This window comes from Anolis sagrei, chromosome 2 (assembly GCF_037176765.1).
Source record: "Anolis sagrei isolate rAnoSag1 chromosome 2, rAnoSag1.mat, whole genome shotgun sequence".
NCBI lineage: Eukaryota > Metazoa > Chordata > Lepidosauria > Squamata > Dactyloidae > Anolis > Anolis sagrei.
Genome location: NC_090022.1, coordinates 230,810,633 through 230,834,009, shown reverse-complemented (window position 1 = coordinate 230,834,009; position 23,377 = coordinate 230,810,633). Strand labels below are relative to the sequence as shown.

Below are 23,377 nucleotides of genomic sequence, written 5' to 3'. Positions count from 1 at the left end.
TATTTTGGCTATTACATATGAGAATCCTTATTCAGTATGAATTAAAACCCCATTTCCTATGTAGTTTGCCATTTCTTTAAATCTTTCTGGTCTACTTGGGTGGCATATACATTTAATTAATACATGGTTGTCTTACTTTTAATTTTTACAGACAATGGAAATTGGAACACCTATGTCATAAATCAGGAGAACCGATCACAGAAACAGGCTACATGGACAAGGTACAGACAATACCCTTAGTATCTTGTGTACTTTCTGAGTTAATAATAATTATTTCAGACATTCTGTTATTATTTCAAATATTCTATTGGGGCCAGGCTTAGCACAACAGGCTAAACCTCTGTGCTGTAGAAAAATCCTGCAGATTGGAGGGGCAGAAATTCAAGCCTGGGTCAAGGTGTGCACCCGCTGTTAGTCCCAGCGCATCAGCACACTGAGTAGGTCGCAGATGGACGATGAAAGCGACAGCTCCCCTGGCGGCCAGAAAAAGTTAAATAGCCTCTGTGTATGTCTGTATATGTTGTATGTCAAAATTGGCATTGAATGTTTGCCATATATGTGTACACTATGTACACTGTAATCCACCCTGAGTCCCCTGCGGGGTGAGAAGGGCGGAATATAAATGCTGTAAATAAATAATAAATAAAATAAAATCAGAAATGCGAGTAGATAAAATAGGTACCACTTTTAGCAGGGAGGAAATAAAGGTGCTCTTAAGGACATTGATTGGAGAAAAGCTCCTCGGTATGGAAGATGGAGCGACAGCAAACACACGCCTGTGGCTGGAGTCAATCACAGCCTCCAAGATGCCGGAAATAAGATGAGAAAAACGGCCTTTACCTCTGTTCGTGTTGTCTGCCCTTATTCATTGTATAATCAGCATTGAATGTTTGTCGTATGTGTGTTCTGTAAAGCAATGAGTCCCCGTAGAGGTGAGAAGGGCAGATATAAATACTGTAAACAAATAAATAATAAATTAATATTAATTCTTTTTTCTCTCTCTATCTTTGACAGATTATAGAACATCTTTACCCTTGTTTAATTATTACACCTTTGGACTGCTTCTGGGAGGGTGCCAAGTTACAGTCAGGGACTGCATATCTACCGTAAGTGTTGCTTGATCTTTCCTACAGTATATACCTGTTTTAAATGTATGGTACACCTCAATGTTATTATTCTCTGCCAAAGTATTTTATCTGTACAACAATGTTTCCTCAGCAAGAAAATATCCCCAAAGTTTCAGATGTGCACATGCCACACTTGCATGCACATACGTGTATAATGGATGGAGTTCCATCTTTTCAATGGTCTACTGACTCAGACACTTGAAAGTCTTTGCCGCCCCATAGGGAAGTTGCAATTTCATGCAAGAGTAGCAGCACACCCTTTTTAAACTACTACAGTGTGTGCATTGACATGAAGAGATAACACTATATCAAATGTTTATGCCTAGTGACTGATGCACCATTTGGAACAGCTGGAGCACTCCGCATGAATAAACAGTAACATACTGGGTTGGATCTAAGCTAAAGCCCATTGATTTCAATAGGGTTAGTAGAATCACCCTTGGATAGTATTTGGATGGGAAACCATAACAGCATACCAGAAATCTTCAGGTAGAGCTGAAAAATAATCCTGAATTCATTGCCAGTTTGAGTTGAAGACATTAGGCTAGATTTTACTCAATACAAGACACTTTCCTAGGATTTTGAAAGGTTATCTCCAGTAGAACTGAGGCAGGCTGCTGAATGTCTATCTACTGACATTACCAGGTTTGAGTACACTTTGTTAGGGCTAGATTGGAGGGCTAGAGACTCTTGACCCTTTGGTCATGGGGATTAGGGGTGCAAAACTCCTGTGAAATTGGGAAAGCCATGAATTAAACCACTATTTTTTTCAACTTGAGAGAACATTTCCTTAGGAAACTAGTCCTCTAGCATTACTCTGTGTTCAACTTCTGTCAGAGGCTGACCATAGAATTGCATTGGAGAACCTCCATATGCCTAGAAAAGTAGACCACAAAGTTGTGCTGATGGATGTGAAGATTCCTGGAGATAATGTTAATCAAATTTGCAATGGTTCAACCCTCAAATGTGGAAGATCAATAAGAAGAAGGGGTGGGTGGAGGGAAAGAAAGCAACTATGCAGTCACGTTGAAGGTTGTTGATGTCCTTTCATCATTCTATTCATTTTTTTAACAGAGGGAAACCCCATTTGCAGTGGACCAACTTTGACCCTTTAGAGTTCTTAGAAGAGTTAAAGAAAATAAACTCTCAAGTAGATACCTGGGAGGAAATGCTAAATAAGGCAGAAGTTGGTCATGGGTATATGGATCGACCTTGCCTGAATCCCGATGATCCTGACTGTCCTATCACAGCCCCAAACAAAAATTCAACCAAAGTAAGTTAATTTGTCTTTGCTAGCTGACTCCAAAAAACTATGGTAGAAATGGCTGAACTATGTGTTACATGTTGAGCGAGTGCGCTTATTATCAAAAGACCCTCCCCATAAATGTATAGCAGAGTAACTTAGCGGCAGCAGCATGACCCAGCACCAGTAGCCAAAAGCGATTTAAAAAACATACAGACCAATGTTATCTCTTCCATAGGAGGCTCTTCTTTATAGCAAAATAATATGGTTGCACTATTTACAAAAACAAGGTTTCCATAATACAAATGAAGTTCTTTGCACTTCCTTCTTTGCTTCCACGCTGGGCTTCTTTCTCATGCAGGTGAACAGCTTCGCTCTCACCGCTGCCTATTTTCTTCCTGTGTCCCCGAGTCTCCTTTACTTCATACTTGAGCATTTGCCATTGGATGTGTGTTATGATTTTGGCACATATATTCATGATGGGAGTAGAGGAGCTGATAAAAAATGTCTTGAGGCAAGAGTGACATTTTACAAGATTAATCTTTGCTTAATAGTTGGTTTTCCTGATTTTTTGATATTTTATGCAGTATTATGTCTCCAGCTTTGTTCTTTCTTTGAAGTAAAATTGTTTAGGATGTCAATGACTTTGAATCTGTAAGATAATAATAACAATAACAATTTTTATGATGGTGATGTTTGTTTATATTCCACTTTTTCTCTCCACAAGGAGATTCAGAACAGCTGAAATCACTAAGCTGCTTCACGTAGTGATAGAATAGTTGAAGCTGTCATTTAAAATGATTGTTATTGATTGCTTCCACTTACAATCTTTAAGGCCATAATATCAGTGAAGGCAGACGTTAGTAATAAATTTAATAAACCCCTAACCCAGCTGTTTCCCAAATTTGATTTATCAAATGTTACCATGTGGCCAGTGTTAAGAAATTCTGGCAGATCAAATCCAAGAAACTTGGGAACCACAATTCTCACTGTGCATATTAAGAGATTCTACATTTCACTCAATAATATGATTTTCAATAATGTCCATTAAAATATAAATGTATATGTGAGCACAAATACCTCCTTGAACACAGAGAAAGGACAAATAGTGAGGAGAGCCAATGTGTCTTTAAAAAGTATGTGTGGGCCAATTATTCTAATTTTCGATTAGAATAATTGTGCATGTTGAGAACAATTTCACCTAGACTGCACATTTGGATGAGACTTTCATGGTATAATCATTATACTTCCTTTTATTGGGGAGACTTAATGTCATATTTAACATTTAATACATTATATGAGATGGAAAAATATATAACTCAGTATATTAAACGCATTTGTTTTAAGAACAAAATTATAGATATATTAATTATCAAGTGACATACTCTGAAGGATATAGAAGATTCAAACAATAACAATTTACAAGGCACTGTGGGTTGGATTATAATAAATAGGAGATTTGGGTTTTTTATTTAAGGATTTGCTCTTTGAATTTCTAAGAATTTAGGAGACATTTATAAAGTATCCTTGCTTGACTTCACTAAAAGCCTAATGACATTACTAGAGTGGGCTCTACTTTTCTTCTTTCCCCTGCTTGGTTCTTTAATTGCCTTTTGGAAAGTTTGGTAGGTAAGGAGGGAAATCCACAGCTGCTCCTGAATTAGTCCTGACAAGTCTGAAAAAATGTTACAAATTCTGTATAACTTGAGATACTTATGCTTCCTCAATGCTGTATGATTCTATAACTGTGTAACATCTTTGATTACATTTTAGCCTCTTGATGTGGCCCTTGTTTTAAGTGGTGGATGCTATGGGTTGTCAAAAAAATACATGCATTGGCAAGAAGAACTAATCATTGGTGGCACGGTTAAAAATGGTACTGGAAAACTTGTCAGGTAAGACTCATGGACCAGTAACACAATGTTTCATGATGCATCAGCTATTTCCTTCCTAAATTAGTTGCTCAAAAAACTTTTTTCCAGCTGTAAAAATAAAAAACTGCATTATGTAAATTAGGTCTTGATGTAAGAAAGTATCTTGTTTTAGGACATGGAATGGTTTCATATGTATCTGCTTTCTTTCATCTGCAGTCTTACTGCATAATACATTCGTTTTTAACAGCTTGGGAGCAAACTCATAACATTGTGAGTTTCAATTAATACACAACAGCTTTTTAGGTGATGTGTTCATGTTTCACTTTGTATCTGTACTTTAAGAACACAAAGAGGACTTGTGGCTTCGTTTACAGCAGGGGCTGGGCAACTGTGGAAGGATAGTGGGCCGTATTAGAGCCCAATGAGACCTCAGAGAACCATACTGCACACTGCACTTGCTTCACAAAGCAAACAAACAAGACAGTTTTTGTTCCAAAATGTTCTTTGCAGACAAGGAAGCATTTTCACCATGTTATGAGGAACATTTCAGGTCCAGGAGAAGCCTTTTTTCACAATTGGAAGTGAGCAGAAGTAATTTCTGTTCAATTGTTGTTGTTGTTGTTGTTAACTGTTGTTGTTAACAGCCACACACTTTGATCAATTTAAAACAAAACAAATACAAAATATTTTAAAAACCAATTAATCTTAGGTGTAAATTGGCTTTGAATGGGTCTGAAATATTGTGGAAATGACCCCATACACCGAAATAGCATATCATGCCCCCCCCCCCCCAAACAACTCTGGAAAAGTTTTCAAAACAATTGTTTGATCCCTGAGATGGCCAGGGGATCTCCAAATGTAGTAGAAATGCCCTTCATGCTCCCTAGAGTGCTAGCATCGGGACTTTTGAAAATACATTAACTCCCCCCCCCCCCCCCCCAGACACTGGTGACAGAAACCTTCACATTGGCTTGACCTAAAAATAACAATGGCTGTCAAAAAAGCAACTGAGATATATGAAAAACAAAGCTATTTCATACTAAGCCAGACAGTTCTTCTATTTACGATGATATTGCAGTATTACCAAATTTAAGAAAGTTACATTTTTGGACTTCAACTTTCAATTCCTGGCTATGATGGCTGGCAGCTTATGGGAGTTGTAATTCAAAAGGTACCATTTCTAGGCTTTGCAGCAACTCTTCATGGTCTTAAACAAGGATTTTTCCAGTTTTGGGACATTGTGCATTGAAAGCAGCTTCTAGGGAACTTGAATGATACGGCCATTTCTTTTTCTTACGTTTGCTTTTTTTTCTTTCAGTGCTCAAGCTCTGCAAACCATGTTTCAGTTAATGACTCCAAAGCAAATGTATGAACACTTCAAGGGCTATGACTATGTTTCACACATCAACTGGAATGAGGACAAAGCTGCTGCAATTCTGGAAGCCTGGCAAAGGATGTATGTTCAGGTAAAATACTTACATGGAGAACTATTTATTTTTACCCTGAAAGCCATTAACCAAATTTACCAGAAGAACTGCTATTTTCATTGAGGCCCAGTGTGTGTTCCCTTTGCATTTCTTTTAGGGAAATCCCTTGAGGAAGAATTAATTTTTGAGATGTGTGTATGCTATCATTTCTATAACTTAAATGAAGGAACATTTAACCTTTTTCTTTCTAAAGATTTGACTTTATTATAGTCTAAATGAGGGGGGGGGGGAAATGCTCATCATGCCATGGATGCCATGAAAGCAAAGGGGGAAAAACAGCAAAGTTAGCTGAGTTGAGCATAAGAAAAATTCAAGAATACATATTACTGTCATTAATTACATAAGGCCAGCTCAAAAGGTCACACAAAATGGTATGAAATACACATAGTTGCATACCTTTTAACTTGTGTATTTTAAAACCTCCTTGTGCACCCTTCTCATTTGTTTATCTGACAGTGAACTGCCATTTCTGAAAGAGAAATGGTTTTAAAAACACTTGGTCAGTGTGATTATCCAGGAAAGGTGTCTGGAAAACATTAGCCAGCCGCAGAATCTGTTCACAGCTGCAGTCCCCTTGGTGAGGTCATGTGACATGATCTGGCCTTTGTTTTCCAGGCATTGACCTCTGCCGAGCTGCTGGTGACCTTTCTGAAGTGTCCAGCCAATGAAGAAAGAGAGGATTGCTCTTAAGAATTTGTTGTTTTAGATTAGAGGCACAACTGATATAACAACAAATCCACCCTGGACTTATGGATAAAGAGAGCTGAAAAATTGTGGGGAGGGAAGGGGGGGGGGAGTGTGAGCCATGAACCTTCCTCAATTTCACTGTTTTAAATAAATTGCAATTTTCCCCTCCTCAGAGGCACACATTCTTATTTGATCTGCAGCAGCCTGCTGTGCCTCTGTACCAAGTATGGCAATTATGGAACAAAAGGTCAATGACACGTCCTCTACTCTATATGTGTGTGTCTGCATTCATGCAAGAGAGAACATCTGATTTTAAGTATTATTTGCAGGAATGCGTCGTATATACGTTAACGCACCTTGATGTGATCTTACTTCCAATTTTTGTCTCACAGGTTGTACATCAAAGTGTTGCACAAAACTCTACTCAGAAGGTGCTTTCCTTTACTACAACTACTCTTGAGGACATCCTAAAATCATTTTCTGATGTCAGCGTTATCAGGGTCGCCAGTGGCTATCTTCTCATGGTAAGATGGAGAGAATATTCATTTTGTTTTTCCTTTGGTGGAGCTGTGTTATATCATAGTAAATCATCGTACCAACCATTCTTTCTATGTTTTAAGCAACTCTGAAATCTGCATTTTTATGCCACTTTTTTGGTCATGTAACACATCTAAGGAAGGTCTGTCATTCATTAGGCAGAGCACAGGCTTGGCATGGGCAAGGTTTGATCTCTGTGGTTTTCAGCTAAATGGTAACAGAACTAGAAGGGGGTATGTCTCAGACTTCGGAGCTGGGATTATTATCTACTGATAGTATTAGGCATTAGCCTTTGGGCTTCAGATCCTAGAATCCCCTAGTCAAATGTATCCAAACTTTATGAGAAATCATTGACCTATCTCAACACAAAGCAATGACATATAATATAAGTGTCTTGTTAAATAATATTAATAAGTGAATTACTTTGGTTGGTAAAGAGGAATGTTTAAGTTTGCCTTGTTCTAATGTCTTCTTTGGGTTTTTTTAAAATGTGTTTTTTTGTTCTGCTTGCAGCTTGCTTATGCGTGTTTAACCATGCTGCGATGGGACTGTGCTAAGTCTCAGGGTGCCGTGGGTCTTGCCGGAGTCTTGTTGGTTGCACTGTCAGTAGCTGCAGGATTGGGGCTGTGCTCATTGATTGGGATTTCCTTTAATGCTGCAACAACTCAGGTATTACATGAATATTTTGCCAGTTTCTCATAATAAATGAAGACTTAAGAAAGTCTCTAAAATATATCTGCGTTAGCCTAACAAACTGTTCACAATTAATATATCTTAATTTCAGAATAAGTAATATTACCTGTACCTGATCCGGACATACATCTGGGCAGTGAATGTTTTTCTATGGGATTTATTGCAAACAAGTACCAGAACTGCAGTTTCCATATGGATATGAATCAAAGCATCAAAATATTTTGGAACTTTGAAAGCAAGTCCCTCAAATATGTAATAATAGCCATTATAATGAAATATCATAACATGCTAGATTTGAATATTGAAGAGGTGATCTAAAATAGCCAAAAGCTTTGGTTGAGCTTCAGTAAGGAGTATTGCCATCAAGACAAAAGTATCTGTTAATTGTGAACAACTGGAGTAAAAGAAAGATATGGAGATAGGTAGCACTCCAGCTGTTGAACTGTAGCTAGTCAGATGTCGCTGAACAGATCTGGTAGTAGTGACGGATGATGGTAATTGTAGTTCACTATCTCTGCTAAGACAAATCTAATTAGTTCTGTCTAATGAGTTTTGGAGAAGTTACATTCAAGGGCTACAGGAATTATTTGTGTATTGATAAATTGGGATTTATTTTGTTTATAGATCATCTAAGATTAGATAGAATAGCGTTCAGCCATCAATGAATGTTATGTGAATATTGTACAAACCTGAATCCTTCTCCCAGACTCAGTCCAGAACTGAAATATCTTGAGGAAGCTGAAAGAGCAGCAGTAAGAATGAAATTCAGTTTCCATAGCCGGGTTGCAGCTAAACGTCAAAAAAACCAAGATTATGGCAACAAGAATGATTGACAACTGGAAAATAGAGGGAGAAACCGTGGAGGCCGTGACAGACTTTGTATTTCTAGGTGCAAAGATTGCTGCAGATGCAGACTGTGGCCAGGAAATCAGAAGACGCTTACTTCTTGGGAGGAGAGCAATGTCCAGTCTCGATAAAATAGTAAAGAGTAGAGACATCAGACTGGCAACAAAGATCCGCCTAGTCAAAGCCATGGTATTCCCTGTAGTAACCTACGGATGTGAGAGCTGGACCTTAGGGAAGGCTGAGCGAAGGAAGATCGATGCTTTTGAGCTGTGGTGCTGGAGGAAAGTGCTGAGAGTGCCTTGGACTGCGAGAAGATCTAACCAGTCCATCCTCCAGGAAATAAAGCCCGACTGCTCACTGGAGGGAAAGATACTAGAGACAAAGTTGAAGTACTTTGGCCACATCATGAGGAGACAGGAAAGCCTAGAGAAGACAATTATGCTGGGGAAAGTGGAAGGCAAAAGGAATAGGGGCCGACCAAGGGCAAGATGGATGGATGGCATCCTTGAAGTGACTGGACTGACCTTGAGGGAGCTGGGGGTGGTAACGGCCGACAGGGAGCTCTGGCGTGGGCTGGTCCATGAGGTCACGAAGAATCGGAGACGACTGAACGAATGAACAACAACAACAACAAACAGTTGACAGTTTTATGTCACAAGATTTACCAATGAGCACTAATGTATGCATGTCAAGTGAACAGAAATCCATATGCAAGAAATTACGGTATTATCTGCAATGGCTAAGTCATGTTTTGGTAGGTGTCCTTTAACTGTCTTTGGTATTTGTTTCCTCTTTATGCAGGTTTTACCCTTTCTTGCTCTAGGAGTTGGTGTGGATGATGTCTTTCTTTTGGCACATGCATTTAGTGAAACTGGTCAAAACAAGAGAATTCCATTTGAGGTAAATGCAAATGCATTTTGACAGTCCAAATCATACCATATATTATTAAAAAATTGTACCATTAATGGTTATCTTTATCTTCTATCCTGAGTCAAACTTTAGAAATAAGAAGCTTTTGGTGACAAGAGAATGTCCACATGAATTTTGGATGTTTTTTTTTTACCTTGACAGTAGTTAAGTGTTTCTTAATGAAAAATAAATTTCTATTATTATGTTCAAATATATCATACCTGATTACTTGTCTGTCATGTACATGGCATGATGTAATTTCTCATGTGTTCTAAAACTTCATATGTTTCTTTGCAGGATAGAACAGGGGAATGTTTGAAACGCACTGGGGCAAGCGTGGCTCTTACATCCATCAGTAATGTCACTGCATTCTTCATGGCTGCCTTGATTCCTATTCCTGCTCTACGGGCATTTTCCCTCCAAGTAAGCTCATAAAACTTGTTGTGATGTGTATTGTGCTGACTGTATTCTGGTCATTTCATCCAAGAACTGGTATGATCCAGGGCACTGTGCTCTGCTTGGAAGAATTATGCAAACTTTTTCTGATGACTGGTTGGCTCTTCCTGGACTGAGATGATTCATTGTAGTATGGGTAACCTGCATATATTCTAGTATATATTTAATTTCAAATGTGGCTGTTTTTATAAACATGGTTGGTAGATGCGTTGCACTGCCTTTTATTTTATGGTGCTATATGGGAATATATTTAAAAAGAGAAAAGTTGATGCAGGTTTTGAAAAACCTTGATTCATGGACTTAGAATGGATGGCCATCTGTCAGGGGTGGTTTGAATGAAATATTTCTGCTTCTTGGCAGGGGGTTAGACTGGATGGCCCATGAGATCTTTTCCAACTCTTTGATTCTATGATTCTATGATTAGAAACTGAAATTTTCAAGCAAAATGTTTTTGCTTGGGAATTGTTGTTTGCTGGTTTGTTTTGGTGTGTAATTCAAAAATTTTGGAATGCTGAGTATGTTTATGATCCTCAAAACTACAGAAAATTAATGTTTATTTAAAAAAAATAAAAGATAGCATTCAAAGAGGAACATAAGGGCTACATTGTTCTTGTACAGTATATCATATCACTCACTCCAGTATTAGATAATGTATGCACAAGGAGGTAGGACAGTATTCCTTTATGGTTTGATATTTCCCCCTCCGCATCTACCTAAAATGATGTCTAATTCAATGAAATACCATGGGCTTAGGTTTCAAAACAGCTGATTGATTTTGAAGCTGGCATTTTAGGTGGTGGTTAGTAATAGGCCGATGAGCTGACTTGGATATCAATTGACCTTGACTGATGTATTCTCTGGAAGGAAGTTCATTGTGACTTTGGAACATTCCTATCATTTCCTAGGGATAAGACTGAGTTGTTATCTTTCTGCATATGTATGAATGTGTGCACACAAACTAATTTTGAAGTCTACTGTAGGACATGTATTTTAATCAGTTTATATTTACATTACACGATTTGCAGTTTTCATATTATCCACTAACCAGGTATTTAACAAGTATTATTCTGCTGTTTTCCTTCTTGCAAATGATGGTAGAATTTGTCTCCGGAACTGTAGGAGCACCAGGGAAGTAGTGTTTTAGGAACAAGATATACAAATGAACACATTTGTTATTGTTTGCTTTCTTACATGTTTGAATGTTGTTTTTGGTACTGCTCTGATTTTTACTGATGTTTAGTGGAAACTGTCATTTCCACATTTCTGTGTTAAGTTCCATAGTTCAAGTGCTAACCACAGTTAACTGTCTAGCTGCACTGCATTGCAGTCCCAAACACACTTCTCCAATGGCTGAAGAAAATCTTTTAAATGAAACTTAATCCTAGCTGAAATCCAAACATGCAATAAAATACAGATTAATGTATTACAGTAAATCTCAGTCCCATGGTCATCATGGATGTTATGCTTAACTATAGTTAATGCCAATAGTGGTTTGCAAACTCCCTTCAAACCAAGGCTTTGCACTCTTGGAATGCAACCAGTTCCTAATCATAGTTAAGATGTGACCATTACTAATAGGTTCAGGGGTCATCCGGTCCAACTCTCTGCCATGCCCATCTAAAGTGGCGGCCCCCCGCCTGTGGAACTCACTCCCCGGGGAGATTAGATCGGCGACCTCCCTCCTAGCATTTAGGAAAAAACTAAAGACCTGGATGTGGGACCAAGCTTTTGGTCACTCTGACAATTAACTCAAGGACCTGGTGATAGACAAGGACAAACGGAGTAGAACGGATGTATGGACTCTGATATATGGACTCTGACATGAGATTGTTTTAGGTTTTATGATTTTACTATGTATTGATGTTTTAATTTAAGTGCTGAATTGTTATATTTTTTGGATTACTTGTTGTGTGATCGGGCATCTAATTGTGCCCTCCCTGTAAGCCGCCCTGAGTCCCCCTCGGGGTGAGAAGGGCGGGGTATAAGTGAATGAAATAAAATAAATAAATAAAGCAGCCAACCGTCATTTAAGGACCTCCAAAAAGAAGGGTATGTCACCTTCCATGGAGGTCTATTCTGCTATCAAATAGCGCTTATAGTCATGCTCTTTTTAATGTTTAGGCGAAATATCTTTTTGTGTAATTTAAATCCATTTGTTCATGTTGTAGTTTCTGGAGAAAAAGAAAACAAGCTTGTTCCATCTTCTACATGACATACCTTCAGATATTTAAAGACTGCTATCATGTCCCCTTTGAGCCTTTTGTTGTACAAGCTAAACATATTTGGCTTCTAATCTGTTCCTCCTCAGATTTCATTTCCAGACTTTTGATCATCTTGATCGCCCTCTTCTGGGCACATTCTTCCTTCTCAGTATTCTTGAATTATGGTGCCCAGAATTGGACCCAATATTCTAGATGCAGAATGTTGAGTGGAAGAAGGGTCCTACCATATCCCTCAATCCGGACACTATACTCCTTGCTAGAGTTTAGAATTACCTTGGTTTTTCTTGGCTGCCACATAAAAGACAAAAGAATGCCTAAAGTTGACTTCAAGCAATAGCTTCATATTCTGGTTTGTCTGGAAGCCATTAACTGTGCTATTGGTTTAGATGTAATTCACTGTTCTAGTGAATTCTGACTTTTTGGCATGTGTCCTCCCAGTAGTGCAAATGGAGGAGTGAAGTAGATGCATGTAGGGATAGGAGTCTCATTCGAATCTGAACTTAGTAAATCTTGATTTGACTCTCTGTCTGAACAAGGCCATTCAGGACCAAAGTGTAGAATTGATATACTATGTCACAATTTTGTCAGGCAACGTGGCTTCTTGTTACTGTCTAAAACAATTATATCATATTTTTGATTTAGTACATTCTTTAGACCAAGAGCTAAAAAAAATGAACTGACTTACATAACTTGAATAATTAATATGACTAATGATTCACACTTCTGGATTATTCATGTCAACAATGTATTGCTGATTCCATCCAGCAACATTCTTCCTCCAACTGCTGTTTTAAATACAATGTGAAAGGCAGTTAGCAATCTCTTTTCTCTTGCCTTACTTTGCTCACATGACTATTCGAGATGAATACTCGATCATTTGTACAAATCAGAATTGATGTGTGGCAGCAATGTGAAACACATATGCAGGTTATAATTCATACATATACACACACAAAATTTAGGGGTTTTCCCTATTAGAGACATGCATGTTCATGGAGTCCTGTTGGTACAGTTGAGTAATTGTAGATATTGGACCTAAACATAATAATATGCCAGGGACCCTCCACCATTGATCTCATTGTGCCAATGAAATTCAGTACGGTGGTGAGAGAGGGTGGAAAGGCCCCACTGCAACTTACTCATTAAACTAAAGCACTCGGGGAGCATGTGCCCTGCTTGGGAGCCCATTACTACTCTAGAAAACTTCCAGAATTCAAATAAGCCAAGAAAGTTCACTTTTTTTGAATACAGAAGTAGCTTCTTTCCAAACCAAAATTGACCTGTTTTCACCAGCATATTAGTGGCGGTTCCCAGTGAGTATAGAAGGCAGCATTGTATTTCCAACTCCTCGCAGTTGCTCACATTTAATTTGTAGGCTCTGATTTGATATAGTATTTAATATAGAAGATATTGGTCGTGGGTTAAATCTTTCTTATCCCCAAAATTAGGGTTTGTTCAGGGTATTATTTTAAGTGCTACCTAATGTATATTCATAATATAGCCATGCTCGTTCTATTTCTGAAGTCTGCCTTCCAAAACATGCAAAGAAGGTCCTTTCACTGGATGTGATTCTAGTCACTAGGATTGACAGTTGTTATGATGATGGTGGTGATGTTCATTTATGCCCTTCCCTTCTTTTTCTCTCCACAAAGGAGACTTAAAGTAACTTTTTAAAATCTAAAAATTTTCAAAAATTTAAACTGGATTAAATATCAATGGTGTTTTTAAAATCACAGTTAAAATCCATAAAAACTGATTAAAAATATATTCAAAGATGAAACCACAGCACTGAATTGATCTTTAAAACAGTTGTGCATGAGATCATGAAGTTGCTTCCCTGAGCTTGATAAAACAGAACCATGCTCCATGTATGGACTCTTCAACTAAGCCCTTGTGCCACCTGTATGTATATCCTTGTGTCTTTCTATGGCTATATTCTATGAATGTCAACCTCACATAGTATGTTGGTATGTGCATATGTGTGCGCACACCTTTTTTTGCTCCATTGTTGAAATAGTGACTTTTTTCCAAAGAGAAAATGAAAATGCACTGGTGGATACTGCTTCTATCGATTGAACGGAGCTCTGGGAGGTTCTCCTTTGGAATTGTTCCAACACAGAGAGGATTTATAGCACACTTTGACCTTGGTAAAGACCTTGGTAACTGTACTTTCTTAGCAGTCATTTTTCTTCTCTTGTTGTCTGATTCACCAATCATTTTTCATTCTACTAGATACTTCACCTTACCAGATGAAACAAGGACTATATATATTCCTTAATACCTGTTGCAACTATTGTGATTTTAAAGATTTGAACATAACATTGTGTACGTAGTGCTACAAATAGAAGTGATTTCATTTTTCTTGTGATTTTTTTCTATTTTTGTTTCTACTTACTGCTCAGATTCTGTAGCCTACTAGTCAAAGTAGAGAGGCAGTTTTATGTGATTACCAGTCTTTTCTTTGGCTGCAGATAACCTACAGTGCTTTTTGGAGAGACTTTCTTAGCTATGGGTTCTGCATCTTGACATGCATATATAGCCCAATTTCCATGGATGCAACTATATTCATGGCTAAATTCCCACCCTTTATGCACCACTCTGTGTTTTCCTATGAATGAGATAAAATATTCCTTGTCTTTTAGATTGATCCTTAAAATCCCTGCTTCATCTGTACTGCCACATCATGCGCTGCTTTTAAAAGTCAAAAGCAATTTGTGTTCTTGTATCTTGGCAAGAGGAGAACCTCCACAAAATCATGTAATCCTTGAGAGTGAATTGTATCTTGCTGGATAGAAACAGTACATTTTTCTTGTAAGATTATTGAATCCCTGGTAATTCTAGTCCAACAACATCAGGAGGGCCATAACTTGCTGTTCCCATTTATAGAAACATCAGCTAACTTTTTTTGCACCATTATCATGCTTTTGCTACTTATCTCAGTTGCCCCATTTTTCATGCATCTGCTTGTAATTTGTTCTTTTTCTTGCAAATGATAGCCACATTTTTGTGTACCACCCACGTTTGTCATGGCAGATCCTAATGCTAACCCACTTTTTAAACTCTGGATTTATTTATTTTTAATACAATTCATACTTCAGAGCTGGGAGCTCCTTCCCTGGAACCAAGTAAAGCAACTCTGTGTGAGCATTATGATCACACGCTGTGATACAAAACATGTCACCCTAATCACATTTTGTGTGACAGGTAGTATAGAATGCAAGGGGCTTGTATTTAGAACCTATAATTATTGAGCACATTAGAAAAAGCAAAGGGTTGCAAAACCAGATCTTTTCTAGTCAGTAATGGGAACATTTTTATTTATTTCGTACAATTTTGTCAGCTTTAGCTAAATTCAGGTTATGTATTTAATTGACCAAGTGATTCTGAATGCTGCATTCAAGTTGCTTGTGGGTGGTCTGTTTTTGAACGTGGATTTCTCCACATTCGCAGTCCATTTACCCTCTCTTTGTTTCATTCAGATTTATTTAATGAAGAATATCTGTCTATCTTGAAAACTTTCCAGAGCCAAGTTAAAAAGGCACTGCAATGTAGAACAACATTTCTTTTCAGCACTGTTTATTTCTGTTCATCCACCAGCAGATGGGCTTAACCAGAATATTGCTTTGACCCTTCCTCTATCTTTGTTCACTCTCCTCTAGACATTATAAGATAACAATCAAAGCTTCGTTGGCTTTTGAGGTTCAGTATCTGTAAAATAATCCAGCTGCTTAGCAAGAATAAATGGCTTCCTGACAGGATGAAATCTCAACTTTCACTCTTGCATATCAATGCTTATTTCTGAACTTCTTTTGTTTCAGGCAAGGTGGTACATTATCCAAACCACTGGGTTGTTGATTTAGTTCAGTTCAAATGACTGTCAAAAGAGGTGCTGATATTTCAGGTGTGAATGATGGATATTTCTGAAAACTTTCATTCGAGTTGCTCTTGTTAGGTTACAGAATGTTATTGGTGTAAAAAAAATGTATCCTATTAATGTTATTGATGTAAAAATTATATCCTAGCTATGAGTTCATTTTGTGCATCTTTATCAGTCACCCTTTCCTCAACACCCATAAGTGAAATGCTTCCTCTTGGAACTCTTTTAACACCTTGTCAGATTATGCTGAACAGCTCCAGATCTAAGTAATGTAATACTCCTAAAATGAATCTGGACAAAATCAGTTGTGAATATCTGCACACACACAATTTGCAAATGTTTTCAAGAATAACATTTAATATTGCTCTTTTGCCAAGTGAGGGAATACAGGGGCAAATGAAAGAAAAGGATTGGAGGAGAAAACCTGTTGATTGTTTCAAAACAACAGACTTGATCTAGCTAAATTTATTTATTTATTTATCATGTCAGAAATGAATTGGGGATACAGTTATAATGTATTTAAAAACACAAGCAAAGTTAAAAACTTGGTATTGTCCAAGATTTCTTTTGACCAGAAGCTGGCCACTTGGAGTGTCTCTGGGGTTTTTTTGTATGTTTGTTTTGTTTTTGTCCTCCATTGTGCATGTGGCAGGGCTCAGGTTGCATTTTAGTTAGTGGTAGGAGCCCCCAGTGGTGCAACGGGTTAAACCCTTGTGCCGGTAGGACTGAAGACCGACAGGTTGCAGGTCGAATCTGGGGAGAGCGCGGATGAGCTCCCTCTGTCAGTTCCAGCTTCCCATGCAGGGACATGAGAAAAGCCTCCCACAAAACATCCTGGGCAATGTCCTTGCAGACAGCTAATTCTCTCACACCAGAAGCAACTTGCAGTTTCTTAAGTCGCTCCTCACATAAAAAAACACTTAGTGGTAGACAACTAATTCTCTCGTACAAGAAGCCGCTTGCAACTAAATTTATGTCCAATTGGAAAACTAGAAGAGCTGAAGAATATCTTATACTGTAATCCAGGGCTAAATTTTGTTCTGGACTGTAGAAAGGTATGGCTCAAAGTAAAAATTAGATTGAGTTTGCTTCAGCATCTTAAGTAAAGTTTCGTGGATTTCTAGAAGAGTAGTGTTTGCATATCTGGCAAGGCTGGTGATATCATTAAGCAGAATGAGGCAGATGCCTCAGGCGTCATTTTCTAGATATCATAAACAAGCAAGAATTTTTAATTATTTGCTCTGAAAGTATTGCTCTTCTGTTTTTTCTTGCTGGATAAAAATGGCATATTTTGTTCGATGTGCCAAACAACCTGCCTGAGTTTGGTTTCTATGTCCCTTAGGGCATTGTTTCTTAAACTGCAGCTCACCTTAGCTATATTTATTCTTATTTCATATTCCTCGGGTCATGTAAAAATTATCCAGCCAAATGGGGTCCTGAATGGAAATGCTTAAGACCTCCTGCCTTAGATATTGTTTGCTTTTCTGTCTCAGGTAATAAAATGCCTTGATCCAGTTCTGATATCTGCAGTAAATGCTGGGCTTAAAATACAGACAGTCTCCAAGTTACGAACAAGATAGGTTCTGTAGCTTTATTCTTAAGTTGAATTTTTAAAAGTTGAAACAGGTACTTTTTAAAGTATAATTCCACACACACACACACACACACATGCATGCTTTGGATAGCATAGGGAAAGTTTAACACCCCTGTGGTGTTTGTTTTGCTGTCTGTGCCCCGTTCAAAAGATTTTGCCTTACTTTCTATCCCTATGATACTTGGATTTTGGAAAAAAATGGCTTTTTGTGGAAACAAGGATTGGTGAAAAGCTTCATTTGAGACACTTTTCCCCATGATAATTCTTACAGGAGTGAATTTCCCTTCCTAGAGGTCAATTTCTCTTACTTCCTGTTGTCTCACCCCTGTTTGTAACTACGGGTCATTTGTAAGTCAGATGTTTGCAATTCAGGAACTGCCTGTATAGTCAATTTGTAGCCAGCGCAAATATTTCCCATTCTTCCTCTTTTCAGAATCTCCACATTTTATTTGAAGATAGCCTGCTTTTATCATTTTTCAGATGTTTATACATGGTGGCTTTGGGAATGTGCCAACTTTATTAGCCTTCCCCAGCCTGGTTCTCTCCAAGCATTTGCAAATGCAATGTAATAGGCAGAAATAGACCCACGGAACGACTGGACAATGTGATTGAATAATGATTTCAGTAAGGAGACACTGAGGATATATGTTTTTATTGACTTTATATGAATTTATTTATTTATTTGTATGTGTATACTGCTTTTCTCAGCCCACAGGCAACTCAAGGTGGTTTACAGGGCAAAATTCAATGCCCACAATACCATAAATACAATTAAAAACATTAACATATAATAAAAACCATAACAACATCAATAAAAGCATACGTCATTTATATTTTATATGCTAATGTTTTTAAGTGTTTTTATGTTGTTGGGGGCATTGAATTGTGCCGAATGTAAACTGCCCTGAGTCACCTTCGGGCTGAGAAATGCGGTATATACAGTAAATAAATAAATATTTAAATCCCTACCATCTTCAGCCAATGTGGTCAGTGGTCAGCAATGTTGGAGGATATAGTCCAAAACACTTGGAAGGCACCAGCTTAGAACCATGGGCATACAGAATATAATGACATCTTAAATAGGAGAGTCTGAATTGATGTTTTTATATGTGCATGTGTTTTATTTTATTGCATTTTATATTATGTTCACTTTTATGTTTGTTTTTAGGCACTTTGTGCTTTGTGTAAGCCGGGGAGATGGTGGAGGGATATAAGAAGAAAGCTATTGTTGCTATTATTATTATTGTTATTATTATTCTCCATTTATTTTAATGTGTTATCTTGCTGATAAAAGAATTTGGTTTGTGAGGTAAGAGCCCAATATTCAATTCACTATGGTATCTCTTGCTTCAAGGTTGAATTCTGAGTTTAACACATAAGCTTGAGAGCCGTTTCCCATTTCATAATTTCTAGTGGTTGTGTGTGCAGGGGATGATATCTATCAAAAGGTTTCCTTTCAGCAGAGTAGTCAGGTTTCTCATCACAGAATAATGACTTGCACTTCCCAGGATCAGTTTCCACCACCACACCTTCCTTCTTGAGCTGGCTAGCAAAGATGTATGGTTACAAAGATGTATGTGTCTCTTTCCTGTAGTGAAAGCTTTTGCAGAAACCTAAATAACTGTTTTTTCTCATTGATGAGGAAAGGAGGTTGGCTAGCCAGCCTCTTTCCTCAATCAGAACCAAAATTCACAGGTAAGTGCGTCATTTCTCTGTGATGCACGGTATCTGTTTTTCCTTTAAGAAATATGTGCACTTAGTGGGAGAAATAATAAATGCTGCTAAGATGCATTTACTATCTTACTCCCAGATTAAATTGCAATTTCCAAACCTCGTGTCTACACCCAGTTCTGTAAGCTTCCTTTGTTCTTGTCATAAAGTTTTTAAATTTACTCGTAAAATCTGGGGAGGGGTGAGAGGGGATAAAAATACAGCGCTCAAATGCCATTAGAGGGGAGTTGCAGAGAGATAGCAGCCAGGGAAACGACTGCCCGGTGGGCCTCCTCATCTGCTCATCATCCCTGGCGATACAATACACCCGCTCGCCTTGGGTGGTCTGTGAGGAATGGCGGAGAGCCGCGCATACCTTGGGCAGGGCCCCAGCCTACTAGGCTTTCTCCCTCAGTGACTCCAGCACAGACTTCCATTATTTGACTTCAGTTAACGCATGCAGCAGCAGCAGCAATAGCAGCAGCAGCTGCCCGCCACACACTGAAGTAATGAATTACTGAAAGGTTCGTTTTGTTTGTTTGTTTCATTTAGTTCCATTTATAAGAGAAGGATATACACAGGACTTCTGTACCAAATTTTCTGAATGTTTGTGTGTGCTGATGCGTTCAAATAAATCAAGCTCTTTCTTTCTACGCTGCCAGCTACATGGTTGTGAATTAAGGTCAGAGCCCTTGCCAGCTTTGTTGAGTTTTCTCTGATGCGGGGGGGGGGGGGGAATGTTTGAGGCCCTCAAACCACCTTCTTGCCTGATGGCTGCTTCATATAAGAAGGAAAGCAGCACCAGAGTTAAATAGTTTTTCATCAGTTTCCTTAAAATCCATACCAGCCTATTCCTGTTCTTTGTCCTTAAAAAAGCTTTACATTTATAGTTAAATGAAGTTGCTTGCTTTTATTATCACACACTGGCACAAATTCTGCCAGTATATTTAGACACACAGATGAACAGGTGGAATATGATAAATAAATAAATAAATAAATAAATAAATAAATAAAACTTTATTTATACCTCACCACCATCTTCCGAAGGGACTCAGGGCAGCTCACAAAGAACTCAAAGGTTCAAACACACAAAGTGCATAAACAATAGCACAAAAGCAATAACAAACAACATAACATCATAAAACCCCACTAGTTAAAATCAATAAACTGCAACAATAACTGCAGATATAAAACAACCAACATCAGTCTCATAAAATGCAAGGTGAAATAATCTCTTGATCCAGGGGTCCTCAAACTTTTTAAACAGAGGGCCAGGTCACAGTCCCGCAAACTGTTGGAGGACCGGATTATAATTTGAAACAAACATGAATGAATTCCTATGCACACTGCACATATCTTATTTGTAGTGCTAAAAACACTTTAAAACAATACAATATTTAAAATGAAGAACAATTTTAACAAATATAAACGTATTAATATTTCATTGGGAAGTGTGGGCCTGCTTTTGGCTGATGAGATAGGATTGTTGTTATTTTGTGCTTTCAAGTCATTTCAGACTTAGGTTGACCCTGAGCAAGGGCTGGGTAAATGACCCTGAAGGGCAGTATCTGGCCCCTGGGCCTTAGTTTGAGGACCCCTGCTCTAGATACTCAAATATGTTCATTAAAGATTTCTGAACATGGTCAAAGGCTTGTCTAAAAAAGCAATTTCTTCCATTGTGTCCAGAAGGCTTGGAGAGTGGGAGCTAGCCTGATCTCTCTTGGAAAGGCATTCCAAAGCTGGGGGGCCACTACCAAGAAGGCCCTCTCTCTTGTCCCCACCAACCATGCTTGAAACAGAGATGGAACTGAGAAGAGGGCCTCCCTGGGAGATCTCAGAGCCCATACCGGTTCATAGAAGGAGATGCGGTCCCAAAGATAGGTTGGACCTGAACCATATATGAAAAAATCTCTGTATTTTTTGTTTCTGAGATACAACTTTTATAGAACAGTTCACCTTGACAAACAAATATTTGCCACTCACATTTTGAGAGTCTTCAAGCGAGCAATTGGATAGCTGATACTGGGATAGGCTTCTATAGCTATTTAATATTTCACTTGATTAACATTTGTTTGATAAACATCAGTTCAGTGGGCCATAACATTTACTTCCAAACTAGGTTGTGAAGGCACATGGTATAATAATCTTGCTAATCTGATCAAGCAGGTCTAATGTAACACAAGTTTAGATGGGCGATACTATAAAATTATTTAAGATGTTTTTAAATCACTGTGATGAAATATTGACCTGGATGGTACAACAAAATACATGAGACATACTTTTTACATCAGATTTTGATGAAAAATGCACTGCCTTGGATACAAAATCATATTAAGGTTCAAGGATTCTGACAGTGTTTCTTTGCTTCTTTAGACATTTCTTTTTGAGCTAGTCATAGAGGCAATTAAAGAACTTCTAAGGGTATGATGAGATAAGAGCTTGCTGTGAAAGACTTGGATAGATAGTGAAGAGCTTTAGGGAGAACCTTCAGTGAATATAAGGGCCATGAACTTGATAACTTTTCTGACTACAGCTGCCAGAAACTCCCAAATGCTGGCTGAGGCATTTTTGGAGTTGTAATCCAAATGATAACGCTTCCAGGCTCTGCAAGGACCTCACTGGGTGGCTGGGAGCTGGCTCTAATTGACCTTTCTGGACACTTTTTCTTCTGTTTCTTTTAACTGCAAGTTTATGTCAATACCTCCCCCATTATAATAGCAATTTGTTTTTCTGACAGAGTCTGTCCTTTATGCCAAGGATCAAAAGGGGATTCTGAAGTCTGACTATGAACTCACATACCTTTTTTGGGGAGCGAGCTATAAATCATGGGTTGGCTAAATCAGGAGATCTCTTTCCTGAATGATGGAAGCAGTGGTTAATTGAACTTACAAGGATGGTATCCATCAAGGGCCACCTCTCTAGCTACATTGTCCAGCTGTTTTTTTGACCTCTCAGCTCACTCATTATTACAATCCATGCTTAAATTAATAAAAATAGCTTTATAGCCTCCCTCACAATCCTGTGAGTTTGGTCTTTATGTCCCTGGTTTCCACAGGAGTAATGAAGGTTGCAATATCGTGACAACAAATTTAGTATGTCAAAAACTGCTTCTATAGTAGACATTCAACAATGAAATAGGAATGCTGTGGAACTCTTTTCATTCTGTTCTGTACAATTTTGATCATGATTGAGCAAACTTAAGTATATATGACTGTCAAATAAAAACATGATTTTGTGCTTGTTTTTTTTTCAAAGTTAAGCCTCCTTGCATTAAATGCATTAGGCTTTCTGACACATTTTTCTCTTTTTCTCTGTTTGGTTACTTAGGCTGCTGTGGTTGTGGTATTCAACTTTGCCATGGTTCTATTAATTTTTCCTGCAATTTTGAGCATGGATTTGTATCGCCGTGAAGAACGAAGATTGGATATATTCTGCTGTTTTACAAGGTGGGGTTGTAGAATTGCTGAATAGAATATATCATTTCAAGTTAATGTTTCAATGCTACATATATGCATCACATTTCAGGGTGAGCTATGTTGGCTGGTGGGGTGAGTAGGTAATTGAGAAGTATTGTGTCTTCAGTGCTCATACTTTTACATTGTAAAAGAAATGACAAATATAATTTAATCAGAGGGAGGAGGAGAGGAAGAGATTGATTGATTGATTGATTTCTATGCGATGTTACCATATGGTTTCAGCATGCTAACACATAAAATCAAGAATTCCTGAGAGACTAGAATTTCAGGGGCAAAAGTCCCTAAGATGGATCTTCTTTCAGAGAGAGAGACCCAAAAGTTGGGCACTACAATTGCAAGGTATTTTCATATGTGCCTAACAACCCTTAATCTGCTGGAGATAAACAGACATTCAGTTGATTAAAATATAGAAACAGTTGAAGGAACTAGAAAGGCACCAGAATGGGTGACAGAGAGGGGTAGCTGTTTGTTGATTTTGCATTGCATATTCTTGGTATCTAATCTATATTTCAGTGTTATTCCACCTGACAAAAAAAGAATGCTTCACTAAACCATTGTTTTGTTATATATATAATATTTTTAAAAATGTTCACATCAGGCTTTTGTTTTCTAATTCTTTGTGAAGCATCTAACATTTTA

General features: G+C 38.0%; 1 protein-coding gene across 3 annotated transcripts in view; it reads left to right on the top strand.

The window, feature by feature from the left end:
* PTCH1 (patched 1) overlaps positions 1–23,377 on the top strand; it is a 120,773-nt gene that overhangs the window by 64,466 nt on the left and 32,930 nt on the right. For all 3 annotated transcript variants that reach the window (XM_060762069.2, XM_060762068.2, XM_067464457.1), the window contains exons 4-13: positions 152–221; positions 1,015–1,106; positions 2,202–2,400; positions 4,144–4,265; positions 5,563–5,710; positions 6,811–6,942; positions 7,469–7,624; positions 9,296–9,394; positions 9,701–9,826; positions 22,590–22,708. In XM_060762069.2, the coding sequence (XP_060618052.2) occupies positions 152–221; positions 1,015–1,106; positions 2,202–2,400; positions 4,144–4,265; positions 5,563–5,710; positions 6,811–6,942; positions 7,469–7,624; positions 9,296–9,394; positions 9,701–9,826; positions 22,590–22,708 (1,263 nt within the window). The remainder of the gene's footprint in view (positions 1–151; positions 222–1,014; positions 1,107–2,201; positions 2,401–4,143; positions 4,266–5,562; positions 5,711–6,810; positions 6,943–7,468; positions 7,625–9,295; positions 9,395–9,700; positions 9,827–22,589; positions 22,709–23,377) is intronic.